The following is a 21,299-nucleotide window of genomic DNA, read 5'->3' as shown; positions in this document are numbered from 1 at the left end:
TTTGTATTTAGTTTGTTGAATAAACTGCACTTGGGTTCGTCAAGCTCGCCTCCAGTGGAATGATTACAGAAGCCCCCTGATTATGGGGGCCCCTAGAAGCTACAGCCTAGGTTAGCCTATGCGTTAATCCTCCCCTGGTGTGAGTGATTATTAGCATGGTCTAATGCCTGGTTAACATTGTTGTCACAGTCTTGCAACCAAAGATAGCCTTCGACAGTGCCATACATTTAACATAATCATCTCATCTCTGTTTGCTGCTATGACCTACATCTACTGAGTAGAAAAAAAAAGCAACATAAAATGGTGCATTGATCAACAGGACATGGCGCTAAAATTTTAACGTACTTACCTCAAGCTCCATTTGCAAAATTGTCATGCCTCTTTTCCCTAGCCATGACCGCATCCATATTCTCTTCTTTCGCTTCCTCCTCTTTTTTCAGCGCACATAAACACAAATGCCAAAGTGCGATTCATCTGGCTCTATTTGTTTAACACAGGAGCATGCTGATGACGTTTTATTCTCTATGCTAACTTGCGTCATAGCCTATGATTCAATTGGTGTTATCATCATACAGTCTACATGCATGCCGTACCCAAGTTTATTAGAACCATGTCGCACAGTGTGATTTGTAATGATCTTATAGGATTGCTGAAATCGCAGTCTGTAGCAGGCATTGGATGAATGTTCCAAGATGGTGGACACAAGCTAAGGAAGTTTATGCTTCACTTTTTCCTTTCATGGCACTGAATGGACTTGAATAATAACAAAAGTTCAGGGTGCTTTGTAATTTGAATGGGAAGAGAGAGAGCATGAAGCATATGGGTTACACTTATTTTATATTTCTTTTTGTAGATTGACAGCAGTGGAGTAACTAAACAGTGGGGGTGGGACAGTAGATTTGCACTGCAAAAAGAATAATGCAAGAACAATGCAACTGAAAAACATTAAATAAACAATACACACTTTATCTGTCTGAATTATTCTTTATGGTTGCAAATTGATTTAATCCACCATTTCTTAGCAAAAGGCTTTCTTTTTCCACTTGACTTCAGCCACCTCTCCACAGCTCTGCGTCATACTGCTGAAGCTCTGAGCCTTCTGTTGAAATGAGGATCATGTCTGAAAGGATGAGAGACATCTGAGTTTATTCTCTTTTGGGCACTGAAGGCTCTTTCACTGGTGGCAGTGCTGATTGGCAGAACAAGAAGAATCTGAACAAGAATGTTTTGCATCTCATCTCTGTTGAGTTGCTTCAGCAGCAGTGGCTGGTACAGGTCCATGAAGATCACTAGACACTCACCTTTTCAAGCGTCTCTATTCCCTAGGGATTTCTTCAACTTGACGTCCAGATTGAACAATCTTCTCTCTGAACCATTCAGTGAGGTCCTTCAGCTCCTTGTTGCAGTACAATAGATTGAGTTGTTTTCTTCCCAGACAGCAGAATAGTGTCGGCCCAGATCCGGCCCACATCTGAGCCGTGTGGAAGCAGGATATCCACTTTAGCATGAAGGTGTTTCACACAGGTTGACCATGTATGTTCTTAGATGGTCTCTTTCCCCTCTCAAGTGAGCACCAGGAGTTTGTTTTCAGTCAACTTTGTGATGAAAATTTCCAGAATACTGTCTTGAAGAGTGTTGGTTTTCAAGTTGTCATGACTGGTCAAACAGCTCTCAATTACAGCAACAGGTCTGCCATCTGAACAGTCTGATTAATGTTGCTATCTCCTGCAGCACATCAGCCAGGAAATAACCAAATCCAACAAACTTGTTTTGAAAACCCTTTTCCCTCTACCAGCAATGCCAGCATTGTGACTGGTTTGGCCCAAATTCTCCATGTGAATGGCAACAGCTGTACTGCCCAGATTGGCTCACAAGATGGTGGCTGTCTGAAATCGTCCCCTATTTGAGGGAACAGCCATCTGTTGTGGTGTCTGAAACCAGTGGATGCTATCGAGTGCACACTCATTCATTCCCATAAAGCATCACAATAACAAATGTACAACTGATGTACATTCAACAGCTAGAAAATACCCATAATGCACTTCAAAAGTAAAGTTGTTAAAACAGGTCAGTGACAACTTGCATCTGCTAGCTTGGTAATGGTAAAATTAGTAAAATATCCGAGTAATGGTGAGCGGGATTACTAAAAATAGCCTTTGCCAACCACTGCCTATCAACCAGTAGCCTAATACAATTTTGCAAAAGGGATAAGCTTGTTTTGGGGGGGAAATTATATTGGAGAAAACTCAAATAAGAGAAATGCTAACAAAAATCAAAAACAGCAGATAACTAAAACAGGGTAAAAAGACAATATTTTATTAGTTTAAACATACAGTTATCAGGATGCTTATCCATTCAAATTCAGTAACAAAAATCCAAATTCCAAGTAGCCTGAAAGAAAGATTCAATATTACATATTTTTCAGAGAAGAAATCTTTTGTCTTTTAAAAACAATTCCTGAATTGACTGTGACATCTGATTTAACCTTTCCCCTTTCTCAGAACCCCTGTATAAGACATTCAGCTAAACTAAATTTCAACATTTAATAATTAAAGCCTCAGCTGTAAAATCATTTAGCATTTTCTTTTTAACAATATTTTAAAGAAACATGATTTTTTTCCATTTATTTTTGACATTGTTTCGTTAAATAGAGTACTTCATATTATGAACTGAACTTTGGATGTTTCATTTCGTTGCACTGGCCTATTCAATTTAGAAATTGAATTTAAACTTCAAACAAAGTATTTGCATTATTAAGAAATTTCAATAATGTGGCACAGAGATGAATTAGAAACAATGGAATTTTTGTAGAAAAAAAAGACATTAAATGTAAGAAACATTTAAGCGCTTTAAACCATCATCTCACTATCCCCAACTGTAAATAAAGCGCTTAATACCTGAATTGGGCCTTAAATGTAAATGCATGGGGTTGTTTTATAAATTCTGTTCCTCATTTCATTGAACACATTTAATTAGTATATCTATAAAACACTGCATGAATATTGTGAAGATCAGCATCCACCTTAGTGCTCTCCTCGAAATCTACATTTGTCCCGTTGTGTCTCTGTTCTACTAAGCAATCTAGTATTTGTCGTCTTCTGCATCGCTGAGAGCTTCACCGCCAGCGAGAGATACGCTCTGTGCCAATCTCTTCCGGAAGTGTCCGTTGGGCACCTGCCAGCCTACCCGTGACCTCGTGCGCATCGAGGCGCTGACCGTGTTCGCGCGGCCTAGGCTGGTGGCCACCGCTGCCTCAAAGGTGAGAGTTTCCATATGGGTAGCAGAATCCGGGCTGTGCTCTTCATCTTGTAGGTTAAGGAAGGATTCAGAAGGATAGCGGCGGGCGGATGAACTCAGATATTCACCCACTTCAAAACGGGGGCTTTCCTGTTGTCTCACTCTACCTTCCTGGTCTTCAGCACCGTCATCCCATAAAGCAGTGCTACAGCACCCTAACATCTGCTGGACGGTTGGGTCATCGTCGTCATCATCAGCTTGTGATGAAGGTTGCGTGTGTAACACTAAGGGTGAGTAGGAGATGTGAGGGCGTGAGCAGGTGGAGGTCTGGGACAGGCGACGCTTGCCGCTCGGCGTGCTGGACTCTGAGGTGGAGGGGACGGGGCTTTCTGAGCTGTTTCCCTGAGGAGAAATCAGATGTCAAGTATTTAGGACTATATCCAATTGATGTCACATTTGAAGATGTTGCCAGACCACTACAAGTTAAGAGATCATAAGATCAACACAATCAAACTTAAGATGGTAGATTTCTAGAGTTCTTCTGATTGATCAGACATTCCAAAAATGTCTTGCTCTGGATCTGAGTCTCATTAATTATGTTTCCATCCACCTATTTTTAAGCAAATATTGGGATATCGCATAAAAAAATGCTGAATGGCATTGGAAAAAAAGTGTGCTCATTTTTTTCACATTTTTCTTACAGATATTTTCTGCCAATTTCCAAGGAAGTGCTGAGTTTGTTCTCTTGAACACATACAGTAGCAGGATTTATTCAGTTTTATGGACTATTCTAGTTTTGCACACAAGTTAAATTCACAACTTAATGGATGGAAACATAGCTATTGCTCAGTTTCTCAACTTAAGATCTGGATATTGGCTTATGGTCTCTGACAAAACCCAAACATAGAAATAGCTACATGCAATTTAATTTGATCAAAAAACCCTTCAATTTCTATTGAATTTAAGTTTTAGTTCATGTGCTTGATTATGTGAGATCAAATAGTTATTTGTACAAAAACATACGGTACCTTCGGAACTCAAAACTCCTTTTTGAAATGAGAATTTAATATTGAGCATATTGAGCACGTTTTTATATATTTCTACTGCTTACTTTATACTCCCTGCTTTACCCTAAACCTTACCATCAGGCAAGTCTGTGCACAACACTACATTTAAAGCTAAACATAATCTGGTCCGTATATGAGCATTTTTCAAGTGTGAGGAAAGCTGTTTTATTATTGGATTATTATTTTCAACAAATACATATAATTAATAAGTGACAGAATCAGATTTTTGTGTGAGCGAAACAGACATTATTATGGTATTATGGTTATTATGAGTCTCATCCACTCAAACTGATGAACCTAATAATTACACAAAGGCCTATTATTTCGGTTTCTTGAAACTTATGCTTAAAATTATGCAAATACTCATTATTTAAATGTTTATTCAACTGACAGTCCTGGTTTAAACATATTTTCAAGATAATAGAGTTTTTAGCAACTTAATTCAAATGAGTCATTTTACTCGGTTTCCATTAAAGCAAAACTTTGTGAGGGGGACCCTGTCAGTGCCTAAAATTAATCCGTAATGTTTCGATGAATTATTATTTTTCAAGCTTTTTATTTATATATCACATTAAAACCGCAAAATATATGTATTTACAGAAGAAAAATGTACACAAAATATAAACATAACCATAACCTATAAGAAATAAAACAATTAATCAATTAACAAGCCTAAATGACTGAAAGACAAAACGATCAACAGCTGGAGTGCCCATGATAGCCACTAGAGGGTACTCCACCCCAGCCTATTGCCACGTTCACGGACTCCATTACCCATAATCCATTAAACAGGCAAGAGGTCATAAACACACAGTAAGCAGTTCAAACAATCACAGGGCACGGGGACACAGGCAAATAGGAAAGTCCATGAACACAGGAACAACAGACAGAATGCTCAGAATTGCAGTAGTAATACTAAACAAGACTTAGCGCAGAATGTGTGAGTGAACCTGGCTGTTATAGGGTGAGCTAATGAGGCTACTGAAATACAGCTGCAAACAATCATGGAAGATTTGAAAAACTTAGCAATGGATTATGTGTAATGGAGTCCGTGAATGTGCCAATAGGAAGGAGGGAAAGTTACCAAATACCTGGAAAGAAGCAGTAGTGATTCCGATAAGGAAACCTGGTAAGGATCCAAATAAACCCACTAGTTACAGGCCAATAGCTCTTACTTCTAATTTATGCAAAATTATGGAAAGGATGATAGTAGATAGATTGACCCATGGCATTGAAAAAAAAAGAGGATTAATGGCTAGCTGTCAGAGTGCTTTTGGAAGTGAAGTCGCACTATATACTCTGTGGTAAGAATAGAGACGGAAATAAGAAAGGCTCAAGTGAATAAAGAGACCTTAATAGCGGTATTTTTTTATATAGAAAAAGCCTATATGATGTGGAAGGAGGGGTTATTAATCAAAATGAATAAGATAGGTGTCGGAGGGAAAATGTTTAACTGGGTAAAGGATTTTCTTTTCGGACGGAAAATACAAGTAAGGATAGGGTCAGACATGTCAAATCAATACATAGTTGGAAATGGTACACCACAAGGGAGTGTGATAAGCCCATTACTATTCATTATTATGATCAACGATATATTTGAAAAAGTTCCAGAAGACATTGGAAGGTCTTTGTTTGCAGATGACAGGGCGTTGTGGAAGAGAGGAGGGAATATAGATTATGTAGTCAGGAAAACACAGGAAGCAATTGATAAAGTGGTGGGGTGGGGTTATGATTGGGAGTAGGCAGTAGCACCTCATTGACGTACACAAGATCCAGGGGGCGGAGTTGGATCCAGATCTAAGGGGTGGAGATGGGTAGGATTAGGGGTGGGGTTAGGGATCAGGGGTGGAGATGGGTAGGATTAGAGGTGGGGTTAGGGATCAGGGGGTGGAGATGGGTAGGATTAGGGGTGGGGTTAGGGATCAGGGGGTGGAGATGGGTAGGATTAGGGGTTGGGTTAGGGATCAGGGGGTGGAGATGGGTAGGATTAGGGGTGGGGTTAGGGATCAGGCGGTGGAGATGGGTAGGATTAGGCGTGGGGTTAGGGATCAGGGGGTGGAGATGGGTAGGATTAGGGGTGGGGTTAGGGATCAGGCGGTGGAGATGGGTAGGATTAGGCGTGGGGTTAGGGATCAGGGGGCGGAGATGGGTAGGTTTAGGTATATGTAAGGTGGGAGGAGTTGGATCTGGATCCAAGTCCTCCCCCTGGATTTCGTGTTCTGCAGTGAGGACCATCTCGGAAAAGGGGGAAAAGTGTAATACATGTGATGAGATGTCTGAGGAGAAGAGAATGAGGTGCAAGTAGATCATCACTGAAAATAATATATGTGGCATTAATACGATCAGTGCTAGATTATGGAAGCGTAGTAATTGGATCGGCAGCTAAGTCTCAGTTAAAAAAGTTAGATGTAGTCCAGGCTCAGGCTCTGAGAATGTGGTATGGAGCTTTCAAAACAACTCCTGTAGAAGCCATAGAGGTAGAAATAGGAGAACTACCACTAGAGTTAAGGAGGAAACAGTTAATGGCAAACTATTGGGCTGGTTTACAACGGTATAATAATTCACATCTTACTAAAGCAGTACTGCAGGAGAGCTGGGAGTATGGGAAACATTTTGGATTGGAAATGATATAGCCAAAGATTTAGAAGTGTATAATTTGATGATGAGTCCCAAGATAGTTTACCCAGAGATTGCTCCATGAAAGATGGTGTGGCCTGAGATAGACTGGTCTGTGTTACAGGAAAAAAGGAAGGCGCAGGAGGATATTAATTTAGAAAGAGTGTTCAAAAATTGGTTATTAGAAAAATATAATGCACACATCCAGATTTATACAGATGGTGCTAAGAATCCAGAGACAGAAGCAACAGGATTTGGGCTCGTGATACCAGATAAAGGAACAGGAATCAATAGGAGAATAAATAAATAAACAATCTAATAAATTAGGGGTTTATACAGTGGAAATGCTGGCAATATTAATTGCATTACGATGGGTAGAAAGGACGGGACAGAACAAAGTTTTGGTATGCTCAGATTCATCATCAGTTTTAACAAGCCTAAGGTCATTCAAATAAAAAAGTCGTCAAGATATTCTGTTTGAAGTACTCCAGTCAGTAACAAGAATAGTAAATCAAGGTAGACAGGTAAAGTTTATATGGGTACCAGGACATGTAGGGGTAAGGGGGAATGAAATGCCAGATACATTATCAAAAAGGGCATTAACCAAAGGAAATATAGACATGCAAGTTAGTATTAGCAAAGCAGAGGTTAAAAGTGTGACATGGGAGAAAATAAATCAAAAGTGGCAAGAGAGCTGGGATAGAGAGGGGAAAGGGAGACACTTATATCAAATTCAAAAGGTATGGTAAAGATACAAGTGTTGGAAGTGGAAATAGGAGAGAAGAAATTGTGATATCTAGGTTAAGATTGGGACATAGTTTATTAAATAAAACTCTTGATGGATGCTAGGAAGAGGAGTCTGTAGAGCATCATGTTTTGAGATGGGTTAGGGTTAGGGTTAGGTCCCCTGGTGGCTCGGAGGACCTACGCAACTTGCGTTCTTTGCGTAGAGGGAGAGCTGGCACTGGTCTCCCATTTAGTCACAAGACGAGCATCAGTGAGGTTGGGTAAAGGGGTCCTGCTCACAGTTCATGAATTTCATCAAACCGTTTTCATTAACATCACAGCTTTCTTTGGCCAAGGACCTTACATGTCTGACCGACATGTAAAGAAGCAACCAGTTACAGTTCATTTTGTTCTGCTGCATGTTTAAAGGGCATGGAAATGTAAAGTCGATGTGCCTACGCTAACAGACCAGCGTACATCTATGTGTATGATCAATAAATGATCCATTCAAGAATGTTGTGTGAGTTTACTGCAACAATGGGGCTGCAAACTTCAAACAAAGACATGCACGTCTCCTTGAAATCCTGGAGAATTCAACTAATTGGATGACAACTTCGAAACTCCCGAAGTGTGTGCCAAACGCATCAGACGTTCAGCCAACGGTGCGTGGACGTGATGTCTGAGACTGAGACAAGCTTTCGCATTACATTCATTTAATTTTTAATGGGAACCGTGCTCTCTTTCAGACTAAACTGCCTGTTTGAAAGCTCCTTAAGAAAATCATATCTGTATGGACCTTGCTTTGTGCACATTGATACTGTCAAGCTGGAGGGGAAAAGATGTTGCACACGATTTTGTAGAATTTTATTATATGCTGTAGTTTGAATTAAGTCCTCTAAGAAATTATTAGAATAAACCAAACCATTAAATAGAAGGGGATGTCCACATAAGTTTAGCCATTCTTGTATATCAGTCTATCTGAAATTAACTTTTGCAGTCTGGATCTGTGTCTTGGAAGATTTGATCTTGACTATGAAATGTGGTAACTGGTTTCTATCAGAGTTAAACACATCTACCAGCTTTATCTTAATTTTATCTGGCCAGCAGGGGACAGCATTTGTAGCATAGTGTTGATTACAACATTCTCGGAAATCACAGGTTTTCCTTGTATTCTTGTTTCTGGCTTTACATCGCCGTAAAGGTATAACAAGGTCCTTCAAGTAAACATCAGAGATAAGGTGAAACTGTGATGCGAGTCACGCGAAAGAACCTTTACAAATAGAAGTTTTGAGCTGTTTGTTTACCTGTCTGGTGACCCCATGTATGCGCTCCTCACTGGGAGAGCGGGAACGGGATTTTGAGTTGGAGTTATCTGGGGACAGTAAGAACCGTTGTTCTTTTGGTCGTCCCCGCACCTTTTCCATGTACTGTGTCTGGTCTGAGTGGGACACTGCAAATTGCAAAATAGATGTTATACATCACATAGTCCACACAGGTTAACTACAGCACTCAATACATTTTATTTCTGGTTATTCACATCGGATTTGATATCTGACACTGAATGTATTCTCATTAATGTGCTATTATACAGTATGTGCGAGAGAAAAGTTAAATGGCTCATATCATGAGGTATAATATTTTCGAATGCACTCTCAGAACTTCCTCCTCGTCACCTACAGTGCTTGACGTACAAGCATGCATTTTAAAAGCTTGTCTCTTGCATGGTGACTCATTGGTCAAGCGTTGGCTGGTGTATTCTGGAGTTATGCAGCGTCTTCTCACTCTACACGGGAAATGCGGTAACCAACCTGCAGCTTTGTAGCTCTTGTGTCTGGTTCTGAATGCATGTTCAGGTGGGCGATCTTCCCCCCACACGCCATTCAACCCTGATTCATCAACCTGTGAATCAGCATCACATTAGTCAATATCTCGTCAGTTTATAAATCATTCACTCATTGTTCAGTATTTTACTTTGTACAAGTTGTAATACTATATGACACAGAATGTATCCCTGTCAACTATTTCAAGGAACAAGACCTTTTTTTTTTGTACCTGAGAGGCATCGTAGTCTTCACTGCTGTCTGTGCGCTGGGTCATGGGGTGCAATAACAGCTCCTGTGGTGAAATTGGGCTTAAAGCCACAAACCCTCCACTGGTCCTACAACACAGAACCACATCTTTATTACATACACAATATTGTGAGTTAATGGCTTGAAACCTTAAAGACCCATTTCCTCGGATTACTCTGCTCCCGGGAGTCCTGGCCAAGGTCTGTCAACAAGGGTCTTGCCTCTTGCTGATAGCGCCTCGTTGGCCAACCAGAGTTTGGTTCTCGGAAATAATATCCCTCCTTAACGGCTCTCCCTGGGCGATACCGAACAGGAGGGACCTTCTCTCTCAGGTGCAGGGGGCGATATTCCATCCCCGGCCCGAGCTTTGGAACCTTCATGTTTGGCCCTTGAGGGGGACCAGCTAAGAGAAGTTGGACTTCCAGCGGATGTAATACAGACTACTCTAAGTGCTAGGGCTCCCTCCTCTAGAAGAATGTACACCCTTAAGTGGCACGTCTTTGAAAGGTGGTGTACTATTCATCATACAGACCCAGTTCACTCCCAGATTGTTTCAGTGCTGGAGTTTATGCAGGAAAAGTTGTCAGCAGCCATATGTCCTGCTACTCTCGGTCTCAGAGTATTTGTTGCCACCATTTCGGCTTGCCATGCTCTGATTGAAGGGGTTTCAATGGTGAAACACCCTCTGATCGCCCGCTTCATTCATGGAGCTAAGCGACTGAGACTACCCGTCAGAGTGAGAGTTTCCTCATAGGACTTAGCAGTGGTCCTTGAGGGGCTAGTCGACAACCCCTTTAAACCACTAGAATCAGCGTGGGTTTTCCTTATGGCTATCTCATCACTAAAGAGAATTGGGGATTTGCGGGGTCTGTTGGTTTCGGTATCCTGCTTAGACTTTGTCCCTGGACTGGTCAAGGCTATTTTGCACCCTCGACCCGACTATCTTCTAAAAAGTTCCTTTTTCGACCGTGCATTCTGTAATTGTTAAATCCTCTGGAGGACAGAAGACTTATTCCACTTGTTGTGTCGGGGGGCGGCCGCCACAAAGCAGACTGTTGTATTGGGTAAGGGATGCCATCACCCAAGCCTTTCTGATTCATTCAGGATTCGCCTCTGGTTGTTAGGGCTCATTCCAGCAAATGGGTTGCATCCTTCAGGGCTTTAGCAAGAGGCTAAGCTGCAGAAAGTATGTGATATGGCAGGCGGGTCCTCTCCACACACATTCATTACATTCTATAGTTTGAATGTAAATGTTACTCCAGGCTCACACGTCCTTGAGTTGACATCCCAAACTCATGTCTGAGGCCTTTTTCGTGTTTGTGCGCATATACTACACAACCATGAGGGGTCCAGACACTTCCAGTGAGGCAACGTTGGTATCCTCGTTCCCATAGCACTTAAATCAGTGTAGCATTGAGAGTAGCTTTTGAAAAGGAACGTCTCTGGTTAATTGACTGTAACCCTGTTCCTTGAAAGAGCGAAGATTGAGATGCTGTGCTGCATTGCCGTTCTGGGGGCGTTTGCCACACGTGTTCACAGCCGTTCAAAGAAAGATGTTTTCCCATAGCGCTTAAATCAGCGCAGCATCTCGTTCCCGCTTTTTCAGGCAGCAGGCAGTGGTTTGAGAGAGTCTGTGGCCAGGGTAAGGCCTTACACATGCTCCGCCTATTATTATTAGTTTTTGTTTAGATTATTCTTATTCTGTTCATTGGTTATTTTATTTATAAAGGGATTTTGTTGTTTTCATGAAACTGTTGGCTAACAATAAATCACATTTAAGGAAAAGTTAAATCCCATTCATTGTAAAATGGTCCACTCACTTTGAAATGTCTGGCCCCGTTACTGGTATACACTGATATGGTTCAATTGTATGTTATTTTAAACATGACACTTCTTTGAAGCCAACAAAACTTACAGGGCTGATCCTGCGCTGTGAGATATCAGGGGCAGGGTGGAACTTCTCTGTAGAAAAGCAAAACATATTATTGTGAAATTATGAAAAAATGCAAAACCTTTACGTATACACAAACTATACAAAACATATAACATCAAAATATGTTTAGAGAAAAATAATGTATTCTAACAATCACTAAAATGTATCCTCTTGACCTTTGTCAACGCCTTATTAAAAACTTACCAAAAGAAGAAAGCATGATATGATGAGTAATACAAATAAAATGTGAACTAGTGAACTGTGAAATGTGTCTAAATGTGAACCCTGCAAAAAATAATAATGAAGTCATGTCAGCATACCTGGGCCTCAATCTGTAGCCTCAGCTTCTTAGCTTTGCTCTGCTTAAAGTAATCCATGATCATCATAGATGCATAGATCTTTCCAACGGTCATGTCTGTGTCTGAAGATACACACACCTCTAGATTGTCATTATGAAAGTACAACAGATTAATTTACATCAACCAAACCAACCTTTGAGCAGATACGCCAGTTTCATGCTCACGAGACCGTTTTAAAATGGAAAGGTGTCATATAATTCCTCTATATGGAAGTATATCTGCTCCTAGTTTGGTAACAGGTTGTGAACAAGGTAATTCTGGGCACTAATGCAGACAGACATTAATTATTCAGCCATTTTAAAAACTAAACAGAATGCACATCAGAAGGCACATAAATCATGGCAGCTGGCAAATAAAGGACGTTTCAAGACACTGACTCCAAGGTTTCAAAAGCTGGAATTGATCATGTTTAGTGGGGGCAGAGTAATAATCCTGTATGCAGTTCTCTGTCATATAGCACAGCTGCGTTGTCTTTTTAATTATTTTTTTTTAACAAATGAATCCTTTACTGGAGACAAACATAGCTGAGTGCAAAAAGACCCTTCAAACAAAAGTTAGAAGGTAGTCCAAGATGGTTAAGACCCAATCTGGAGAATACCAGCTAAAGACCAAGTACACAACTCTGAACACGTCAGACACTCAATTACACTCTGTGTTTATACTGTCTGTCACTTGGTCCAAATAGTTTTTGTGATTTCTTTAGGAACGTTTGGATGCATGTCTGACTCCATCCATGCTCTAGGTTTATGTTAGGTTTACTATAGCCTCGCGTCCTCTCCTTTTGACCATCTGAAGTCGGTTAGCTTGCACACTCTCTTTAAAGACTGTGCAGCTACTGATGCTAGTTTCTGTGAAGGGTATTGATGGTCTGCAGTTTCTATTGTTCAAGAGACCCCATTTGTATTATGCACCTGGGTTCTCTATTAAGGTACATTTCTAATTCTGATTGATTTTAAATCGTAATTTTGGCCACCCCTAAAATGGTTCATACCATAAACATTACCTGAGCAATGGAATACAATATAATATAAAACCGTGCTCATTCAGGGACGTGCATTTATTGCATAAATGAAGAATGTAATGCGTTTAAAATGCATATACACGGTTCAGTTGAACGATATCATTTGCCCTCTTTAATGCAGTTAAACTTTTTGTTAAAAATATCCACAACTTAACAACATTGAAATTGGAGTGCAGTTCATTGGTCAATCAATTGTGCATGATAGTTGTGTTAATTTCAATAATAGGTGTGTGTGTGTGTGTGTGTATACAGGTGAAACTCGGAAAATTAGAATATTGTGCAAAAGTTATCATTTTGATGATTATGGCTTACAGCTTATGAAAACCCCAAATTCAAAATCTCAGAAAATTATATTACATGAAATCAATAAAAAAAAAAGATTTTAAATACAGAAATGTCGGCCCTCTGAAAAGTATAATCATGCCTATGTATATAGTTATACAGTATATACTAAATATATTAGTTTCACCTTTTAATTGGAATTACTGAAATACACTCTCTAACCCTCCTGAAGGCCATTGTGTAATTTGCACCCTGAGTACAACTTCTATTACTATTTCACTTTGCATCTGAGTCTCACCTTTGTTGATGGGTACCAGCAGGTCCAGAGTCTTTTGGGACAGGTGTGGCCAGGTGAAACTTATCTCCTTCTGCAATTCCGTGTCCAACTGTAGCCGGTCCTCGCCCCCTAATAGGAAACATATGGCCTCAAATAAGAGATTAATATAATAGATTATTGAAAAACTTTTGAGAACCTGCATAGACTGTATCCTCATTAAATATAGAGGTTAGTTAAATCTTTCGGTCACTTATGTAGTGCTGGGATTTCTCCCCTATTCCTCTTCTGATTAGCTGTCTTATGCCAGATTGTTGTCTGCAAGAAACCCAGCCTCGTCTCTTTTCAGCATTATTTTGTTTTTCTTTTGGCCCGGCCTGCCCTTGTCTGTTCACTCTCTTGCCTGTCTGCCTGTTCTCCTGGCTCCAACCATGGACCGTTTATCCATCTCTCTCATTCTTCATGGACGAGCCTGCTGGGTTGCCACTGATATAGATTACTTCTTGATACTTCTGTGGTGCTATTTTGACATTTTTGGAGCATTTTATGTAAAAGAGTGGCCCGGATATTCTTCAAATATTCTTGTGTTTAACAGATGCGTCTCATTCAGCGCCCTAGTTCAGTGGTCAGTGAGTCTCAATTGTAAAATCCTTCCAGTGTGCATTGCAATGTTAGCACTAGGGTGGGAATCTTTAGGCACTTCACGATCCGATCCAAATCCAATTCTGGAAGTCACAATCCGATTCCAAAATGATTTTTGATCTACATTTTTTTTTCTTTGTATTAATTAGTTTACCGACCTTAAATCTTACATTTATTTGTACATTTAATATTGAATTATATATATATATATATATATATATTTTTTTTTTCCCGATAAAAAAACTGATTAAAACTATTAATATTTTATAGTGCGAATGTGTTGTCATGTTGCCGGAAATAGTCATCAGTGTACCAATGTATAGTGAGACAGGGTCCTTACCAATGCCCGGATTTGTGCACACCTAGGGAACGGGTTGAGACGCACCCATACAGGTGTGGAATAGTATGAGTGTGAGTAAAGGATGACAAAATTCGCATTTTTGGGAATACTATACTTTTTAAGCATAAATTCACAGCTCTGACCTCTAGCAATTTTGATCTCCAGTGCAGTGCGTATCAGAGACATCAGTGTGGATGTGAAGTGAACCGTCATGTCCTCATCAACTGGCATATTCATCAGAACCAGTCTCTGCCAATAGCAACACAGCAGGATTGCAAATGTTAATGATCTAAAATGCTCAGATATTTAAGAATTATTGGTACTTACATTTTTTTTTTAAGCATGCATCCTTAAATATAATTTGTTTTTCTCGGTATTTCAGTAGCACTCAGCAACTACAACTATTAAACAATGCAATACATTTGTCAAGATAAAACTTTTCTACCTTGTAGGCAACTTTGGCAGGACACTTCTTTCCCAATCCAAGAGGTGGAGACATGTGGGTTAGCATCTCATACATGGCAGTGTAGTGAATACGGCCACTGGAGGGTAATAAAGCAGAGTTAATTCATGTGAGAATCACAGAAAATTAATGTTGGAAGCAAATGACAAAAAAAAAATCTGACGTATACTTTTGTGTTCCTACAGAACTGTTTTGCATTTAATTTACAGAATGAAGAAACATTGTACATTTTTTCCTCAAATTCTAAATGTAAACAGCAATATTCATTAAACACATTTCATGATTAAAAACATGATGAAATTAACTGTCTTTACCAGTAAATCACTGAATCATACATTCAACTGATTCACTCAAAAACACTGATTAATTCAGGAACAAAACACCACTGTTGTGTGTTGCCAACCCTGCTCCTGGAGAGATCCGTTCTAATCTCTAATGCACCAACAATTTTTTATCCCAATACATTTTATGATTTTAAAGTAATCTTGAACCTGGTTTCAAAAAGCTCTTCAGTTCCTCTTGCTGAAAAGAAACCAATGCTGCCACCACCATATATGACTGTGTGGATGGTGATAGCTGTGTTTTGGACTCTATTCATTTGGTGCCAAAGAGCTCAGCATTACTATTACCAGATCATACATTTTTCCTCTTATACTGTAAAACTTCAGAAATGAGTTAAATTCAGCCAATGCTACATATGAAGTTAAATGAGTTCATGGACACTAGTGTGATCATTATGAAAGTGAAATATGAGGGGTATGTTTACAGCAATAGAACATTAATATTTGTATACACAATAAAAATTGAAAATATTTTTCTACTGTTCTGATTTTTTTTTCCATTAAAACACCACATATATCTAAAATGCACAACAAAAGCTGCAGCAAAATATCAAAGTTTAAAATCAATAAATAACTTTTCTACCCTATCACTGTTTTATAGCCTTCCACAAAAAAAAAGATCCCAGAAATGTCCTAGAAACCAAAGACACTCTTGACATTAATGCTTATTCAGAGCATATTCTTTTTTATTATTTGTACACCTGTATCTTTGCAGAATATCAAGAGGAACAAACTTTTCCCTATACTAGAGATGTGCCTATATAATTGCGATCAATGGAAATTACCAAATCATTAAAATATATTTTTTCCTCCCATCTTATATATTTTTTTCATCACTATGTACTTTTAGGAGCTCCATATAATGCGTAATTTCTCTTCCGAACATAGTATTTGGCTTTGGGCACATCCCTACCATATACCCAGTTGTATACTCTTCTTTTACCACTAATACGACTGTTCTTAATATGTTTATCGCCTTTAGCATCATTAAGCAAATACAATATCAATAAACATTTTGACAGCCTATAAGAATACTAAAATACAATTTAAATAAATAAATATACAAGTAATGAATACAAAAATAAACTGAAATGACAAATGGGGGGAAAAAACTACATTCGAATTCAAAACTACAGTAACTAGTTTTACAGTACTGTGAAATAGATGAGTGAATTCCTTCTTCCTACTGTACTATTATAAGAAAGTGAACTTAAACTCAGTAAGTAAACTTCTTCAAAATCAGTAAACTCAACCGTCCATGTCAAAAAAAAATGGCATATTACATTTATTACCTTCAGTTGCCCTTGACGTATAGTGTCTCACATTAAACTGAAACCATCAGAATAAGACAACAACAAAAGGCTGGCTATCGGTCTTTACCTATCAATGACTAGCTAAGCAAGCTGCAACAAAGTTCATCAAAAAAAATTTGATTAATCAAAAAAAAAATTTAAGTTGACAACTTCAAATTAATTAGGGCTGCAACGACTACTCGATAATGAAAACAGTCAACAATGTTTTTATTATTCATTTGTCAAGTCTTATTGATGTGCATGCTGAACCTTTGCCAGTATCTATGTTTCCATCCAAAGTTGCAAATTTAACTTAAATGTACAAAATTGTGATGCAAACTGCGATGAAATTGGTCTGCTGGTTAGTCCAGTTATCCCATAACATCCTCTGTTAAGGCAGGGAATCGAGGGATTTATCTGGTAAATGTGTTTCCATCGTAGTTTAAGCTCAGGTCTTCTTATCAGATAAAAAATGTATCTGCCTCAATTGAGTGCATACGGGTTTTTTGTATGTGCATTCTTAGAATTTATGTGCAATATTACAAAATGTTCGTAAAAATAGGTGGATAGAAACATACTTGATGTGCTTTGCATTGAAAACACGTCTCTACGTTTGAAAAATTGCCAAAGCGTCCTCAAAAAAAAAAAAATATATATATATATATATATATATATATTTATATAAAAGATGATTTTCAAGGTCAAGTGATTGTTAAGAGTCAGTCAGACGGACGTAACTGAGAAAGGAAGATAAATCATTAATTTATTAAAATATTTATTGCTGGACAAAGGGTAATAAGGGTGTCAAGTCACCTTAATTTATACAGTGCTTTATACAATAGATATTGTTTCAAAGCAGATTTCCAGGAATAAATAGGAAAATAATGATTAAATGATGCCAACAAAGTTCAATTCTGCTGTAAAGCAGCTCTAAAAAGAAAATAGTGTCAGGGTTCTGTCAGTTCTGTCTAGTCTATTTCTTGGTTTTGTGACAGAGCCCTGACATTCCTGTTTTGTCTTGTCTGTATGCCTTGTTTTATGTAGTTTCATGTCATGTTTTGTCTTGTGCTGTGTAGCACTCAGCCTGTGTTTACACTAGCTGTGTGCTTTTATGTTGTCATGTTTTGTGTGAACACGTGGCTTATGAGTGTTCTCATTGGCTGCGTGTTCATGTCTCATTTTGTGTTAGCACATGGCTTGTGATTTGTTTTACTGGCCATGTGCTTTTGTTTTTTGTCACGTTTGGTGTGAGCACATGGCTTGTCGTGTTTCCTTGTGCCATGTGCTCTACTGTCGATTGTCTAGCCCCCCCATCTTGTTAGGTAACGAGGGAGGACAGGTGGGGCAAATGAATCAATAATCAGGTAACTAGATGGGAGGGGCTAGACAATCGACAGGAGAGCACATGGCACAAGGAAACACATGACAAGCCATGTGCTCTCCTGTCGATTGTCTAGCCCCTCCCATCTTGTTACCTGATTATTGATTCATTTGCCCCACCTGTCCTCCCTCGTTACCTGCTTTGTTTGCTCTCCCTTTTTATTCTCCTTGTGTTTTCAGTCCTGTGCTGGTTCGTTGTCTAAACCTTGTCTGATGTTGCCTCATGTCATTTTTTACCTAATAAACAATGGGTACCTGCCTCTTCCCATCTCCCTCCAATAGGGCTTCAGTGAAGGATCAGATGGTCCAGCTTGTCCGGTACATCTCGCTTCGTCAAGAGGGTCGTAACATCAAGGACTTTGTCTTTGACTTTCTGGCTATGGTGGATGACTTGGACTACAAGATGTGTCATGTCTGATGTGTTGGACTACAAGATGTGGACTACAAGATGTGTCTTTAATGTGGACCTCAAAGAGGTCACACCTGCCTCACAATGCTCTCAGCCCTTGGGAGATGGGAAGGCTGGAGCACCTGCCGTTCTGGAAATTCGTGTGTCAGTTACACCAGCGTAGGAGGGCGGAGTCCCTTTGTAGCACAAATTTCCACCAAACTGACTGTTCACCCCTTCCACCTGTAGTCAGTTGAAGCCCCAGCCTCCAATGACCCATAAACGGAGGAGGAGGAAGAACCATCTCCGCTTCTTCCGCCACCTCTACTGAGTTAAGTGCTGTAGCGCCCCCAGTGGTGACCGAAGTGGCTGCAGTGCCCCCTGAGGCAGTAAGTTCCTTGTTACCGCCTCGCTCTCATAAACGGAGAAAGAGGAAGAACGCTTCCTCCGCATCACAAGACATGGATGCCGTCCCAGAGCTGCCAACTCTTCCTGTCTCAGACACTGAGGCTGTTGCCGTCAGTCCTGCCTTGGCCAAGAGGGTGATTTTCACTTTTTAAAGAGTTGCTGTCCTGCGTGCCTGGGCAGCACACACCTCAAGACTGGCTTCCTCCAGCCCTGTTGGTACCCCGGAAGCCGTCCCTGAGAAGCCCGTCCCAAGGCCGCCAACTCTCCTTGTCTCAGCCACTGAGGCTGTTCCCGTCAGTCCTGCCTTGGCCAAGAGGGTGATTTTCACGTTTTATGCAGTTGCTGTCCTGCGTGACTGGGCAGCACACGACTAAAAAATGGCCGCCTCCAGTCCTGTTGGCACCACAGATGCCATCCCTGAGCCGCCTGCTGTTGTTTCAGAGCCGCCCGCTCTCACAGAAACAGCCAAGGAGGCCATCCTAAAGCAGCCGCTGTTGTCCCAGAGCCGTCCACTCTCACAGAAACGGCCAAGGAGGCCGTTCCAGAGCCGCCTGAGTGTCTTGCCTTGCCTGCACCACCCAAACTCCCTGCACCACCCTGGCTCTCAAGCCAGGACTCCAGACCTGTCGGAGCTTGCCTGGTCTGTCCCGCCGTCACCGCTGTGGCTCTCACCCAGGAATCCAGACCCATCGGAGTCCGCCTGGTCCGTCCCTCTGGCACCGCCCTGGCCCTCTGCCAGGACTCTAGCCCTGCCTGAGCCTCCCTGGCTAAACCCTCCCGTCCCTCCCCGGTCTCTGCAAAAGACTTCCTGGACTGTCATGATGGCCCTGACTTGGCTCCCCTCTTTGTCTCTGTGTTTTGATCTGTCTGTATTGTGTTTTCTGTTGGTGAGTTGTCATGTTCATGTTTTTTGTGTTCCTCCTTGGGGATGCCAGGTGGCGTCCCTTTAGAGGAGGGGTAGTGTCAGGGATCTGTCACTTCTGTCTAGTCTATTTCTTGGTTTTGTGACAGACAAGACAAAACAGGAGTGTCAGGGCTCTGTGTGCCTTGTTTCATGTCATGTTTTGTCTTGTGCTGTGTAGCATGCAGCTTGTGTTTACACTAGCTGTGTGCTTTCATGTTGTCTCGTTTTATGTGAGCACATGGCTTTTGATTTGTTTTACTGGCCATGTGCTTGTGTTTTTTGTCACGTTTGGTGTGAGCACATGGCTTGTCATGTATTTCCTTGTGCCATGTGCTCTCCTATCGATTGTCTAGCCCCTCCCATCTTGTTACCTTATTATTGATTAATTTGCCCCACCTTTCCTCCCTCGTTACCTGCTTTTGTTTGCTCTCCCTATTTATTCTCCTTGTGTTTTCAGTCCTGTGCTGGTTCGTCATCTAAACCTTGTCTGATGTTGCCTCATGTTTCCTGTCCATGGAGATTCTAGTTGAAGTCTTGCCACCTATCTTTAGTTTTTGTTTTAATTTTTTACCTAATAAACACCCATTGTTCTGCACTTGAGGCCTCGCTACTTTCACCTACCCAAACCCTGACAAATAGTGTCATTGCTCAGCCGAGGTCTGTTCAGTGTTGATTCAGTTTCAGTCAATAACTGTGTGTAGCTGAAATAAATTAAATTCAGTGATAAAACAGCTCTGTAGAAAACAATTTGGATGTGCTGGAGGAGACTTTACAGAGTGCTGGACTCTTGCATTATCAATACAAGATCTTGAACAAACACTGATGCACCTCTTGATGGAAAAACACCACAACATTTATTTTAAAAGAAAATGAAATAATTACATTGTCACACATATTCATACCCTTAACTCAGTAATTAGTTGAATCCCCTTTACAGCCTCAAGTCTTTTTGGGTATGATGCGACAAGCTTTGCATTGCATTCTGCGTTTGGGGATTTTTTGCCATTATTCTCTGCAGCTTATCTGAAGTTCTGTCAGGTTGGATGGGGACTGTTGGTGGACAGCCCTTTTAAGGTTTCTCCAAAGATGTTTGATTGGGTTCAAGTCCAAGCTCTGGCTGGGCCACTCAAGGACATTCACAGAATTGTCCATAAGCCACACTTGCATTGTCTTAGCTATGTGCTTAGGGTCGTAGTTCTTTTGGAAGGTGGACCTTCTGCCCAGTCCGAGTTTCTGAATCCTCTGGACCAGGTTTTCATTAAGGTTATCTCTATATCTTGCTCTGTTGAACTTTCCGTCTACCCTGATGAGTCATCCAGTCCCAGCTGCTGAAAAACACCCCCACAGCATGATGCTGCCACCACACTTCACCATTGGGATGGGATTGTGCAGATGATGAGCAGTGCCTGGTTTCCTCCAGACATGACACTTGGAACTGAGGTTCATCAGACCAGAGATTCTTGGTTCTCACAGTCCTTCAGGTGTTTTTTTGCAAATTCCAAGTGTCGCATTGACGTTTGTCCTTCTTTCTCCTGTCTCAATATATGATCATGGAGT

General features: G+C 40.5%; 1 protein-coding gene across 1 annotated transcript in view; it reads right to left on the bottom strand.

The window, feature by feature from the left end:
* Positions 1–2,295: 2,295 nt before the first annotated feature.
* cacna1eb (calcium channel, voltage-dependent, R type, alpha 1E subunit b) overlaps positions 2,296–21,299 on the bottom strand; it is a 116,065-nt gene continuing 97,061 nt past the window's right edge. Inside the window, exons 37-45 of the mRNA XM_056265621.1 lie at positions 15,012–15,108; positions 14,710–14,815; positions 13,609–13,716; positions 11,969–12,069; positions 11,631–11,677; positions 9,699–9,804; positions 9,455–9,545; positions 8,951–9,096; positions 2,296–3,639 (exon numbers count right to left, since the gene is read on the bottom strand). Of these exons, the coding sequence (XP_056121596.1) occupies positions 3,082–3,639; positions 8,951–9,096; positions 9,455–9,545; positions 9,699–9,804; positions 11,631–11,677; positions 11,969–12,069; positions 13,609–13,716; positions 14,710–14,815; positions 15,012–15,108 (1,360 nt within the window). The 3' untranslated portion in view covers positions 2,296–3,081. The remainder of the gene's footprint in view (positions 3,640–8,950; positions 9,097–9,454; positions 9,546–9,698; positions 9,805–11,630; positions 11,678–11,968; positions 12,070–13,608; positions 13,717–14,709; positions 14,816–15,011; positions 15,109–21,299) is intronic.

This window comes from Rhinichthys klamathensis, unplaced genomic scaffold (genome assembly GCF_029890125.1).
Source record: "Rhinichthys klamathensis goyatoka isolate OS25496 unplaced genomic scaffold, OSU_Roscu_1.1 h1tg000011l_1, whole genome shotgun sequence".
Classification (NCBI taxonomy): domain Eukaryota; kingdom Metazoa; phylum Chordata; class Actinopteri; order Cypriniformes; family Leuciscidae; genus Rhinichthys; species Rhinichthys klamathensis.
The sequence above is the reverse complement of the archived record's forward strand: the minus strand, read 5'-3'. Positions and strand labels throughout refer to the sequence as shown.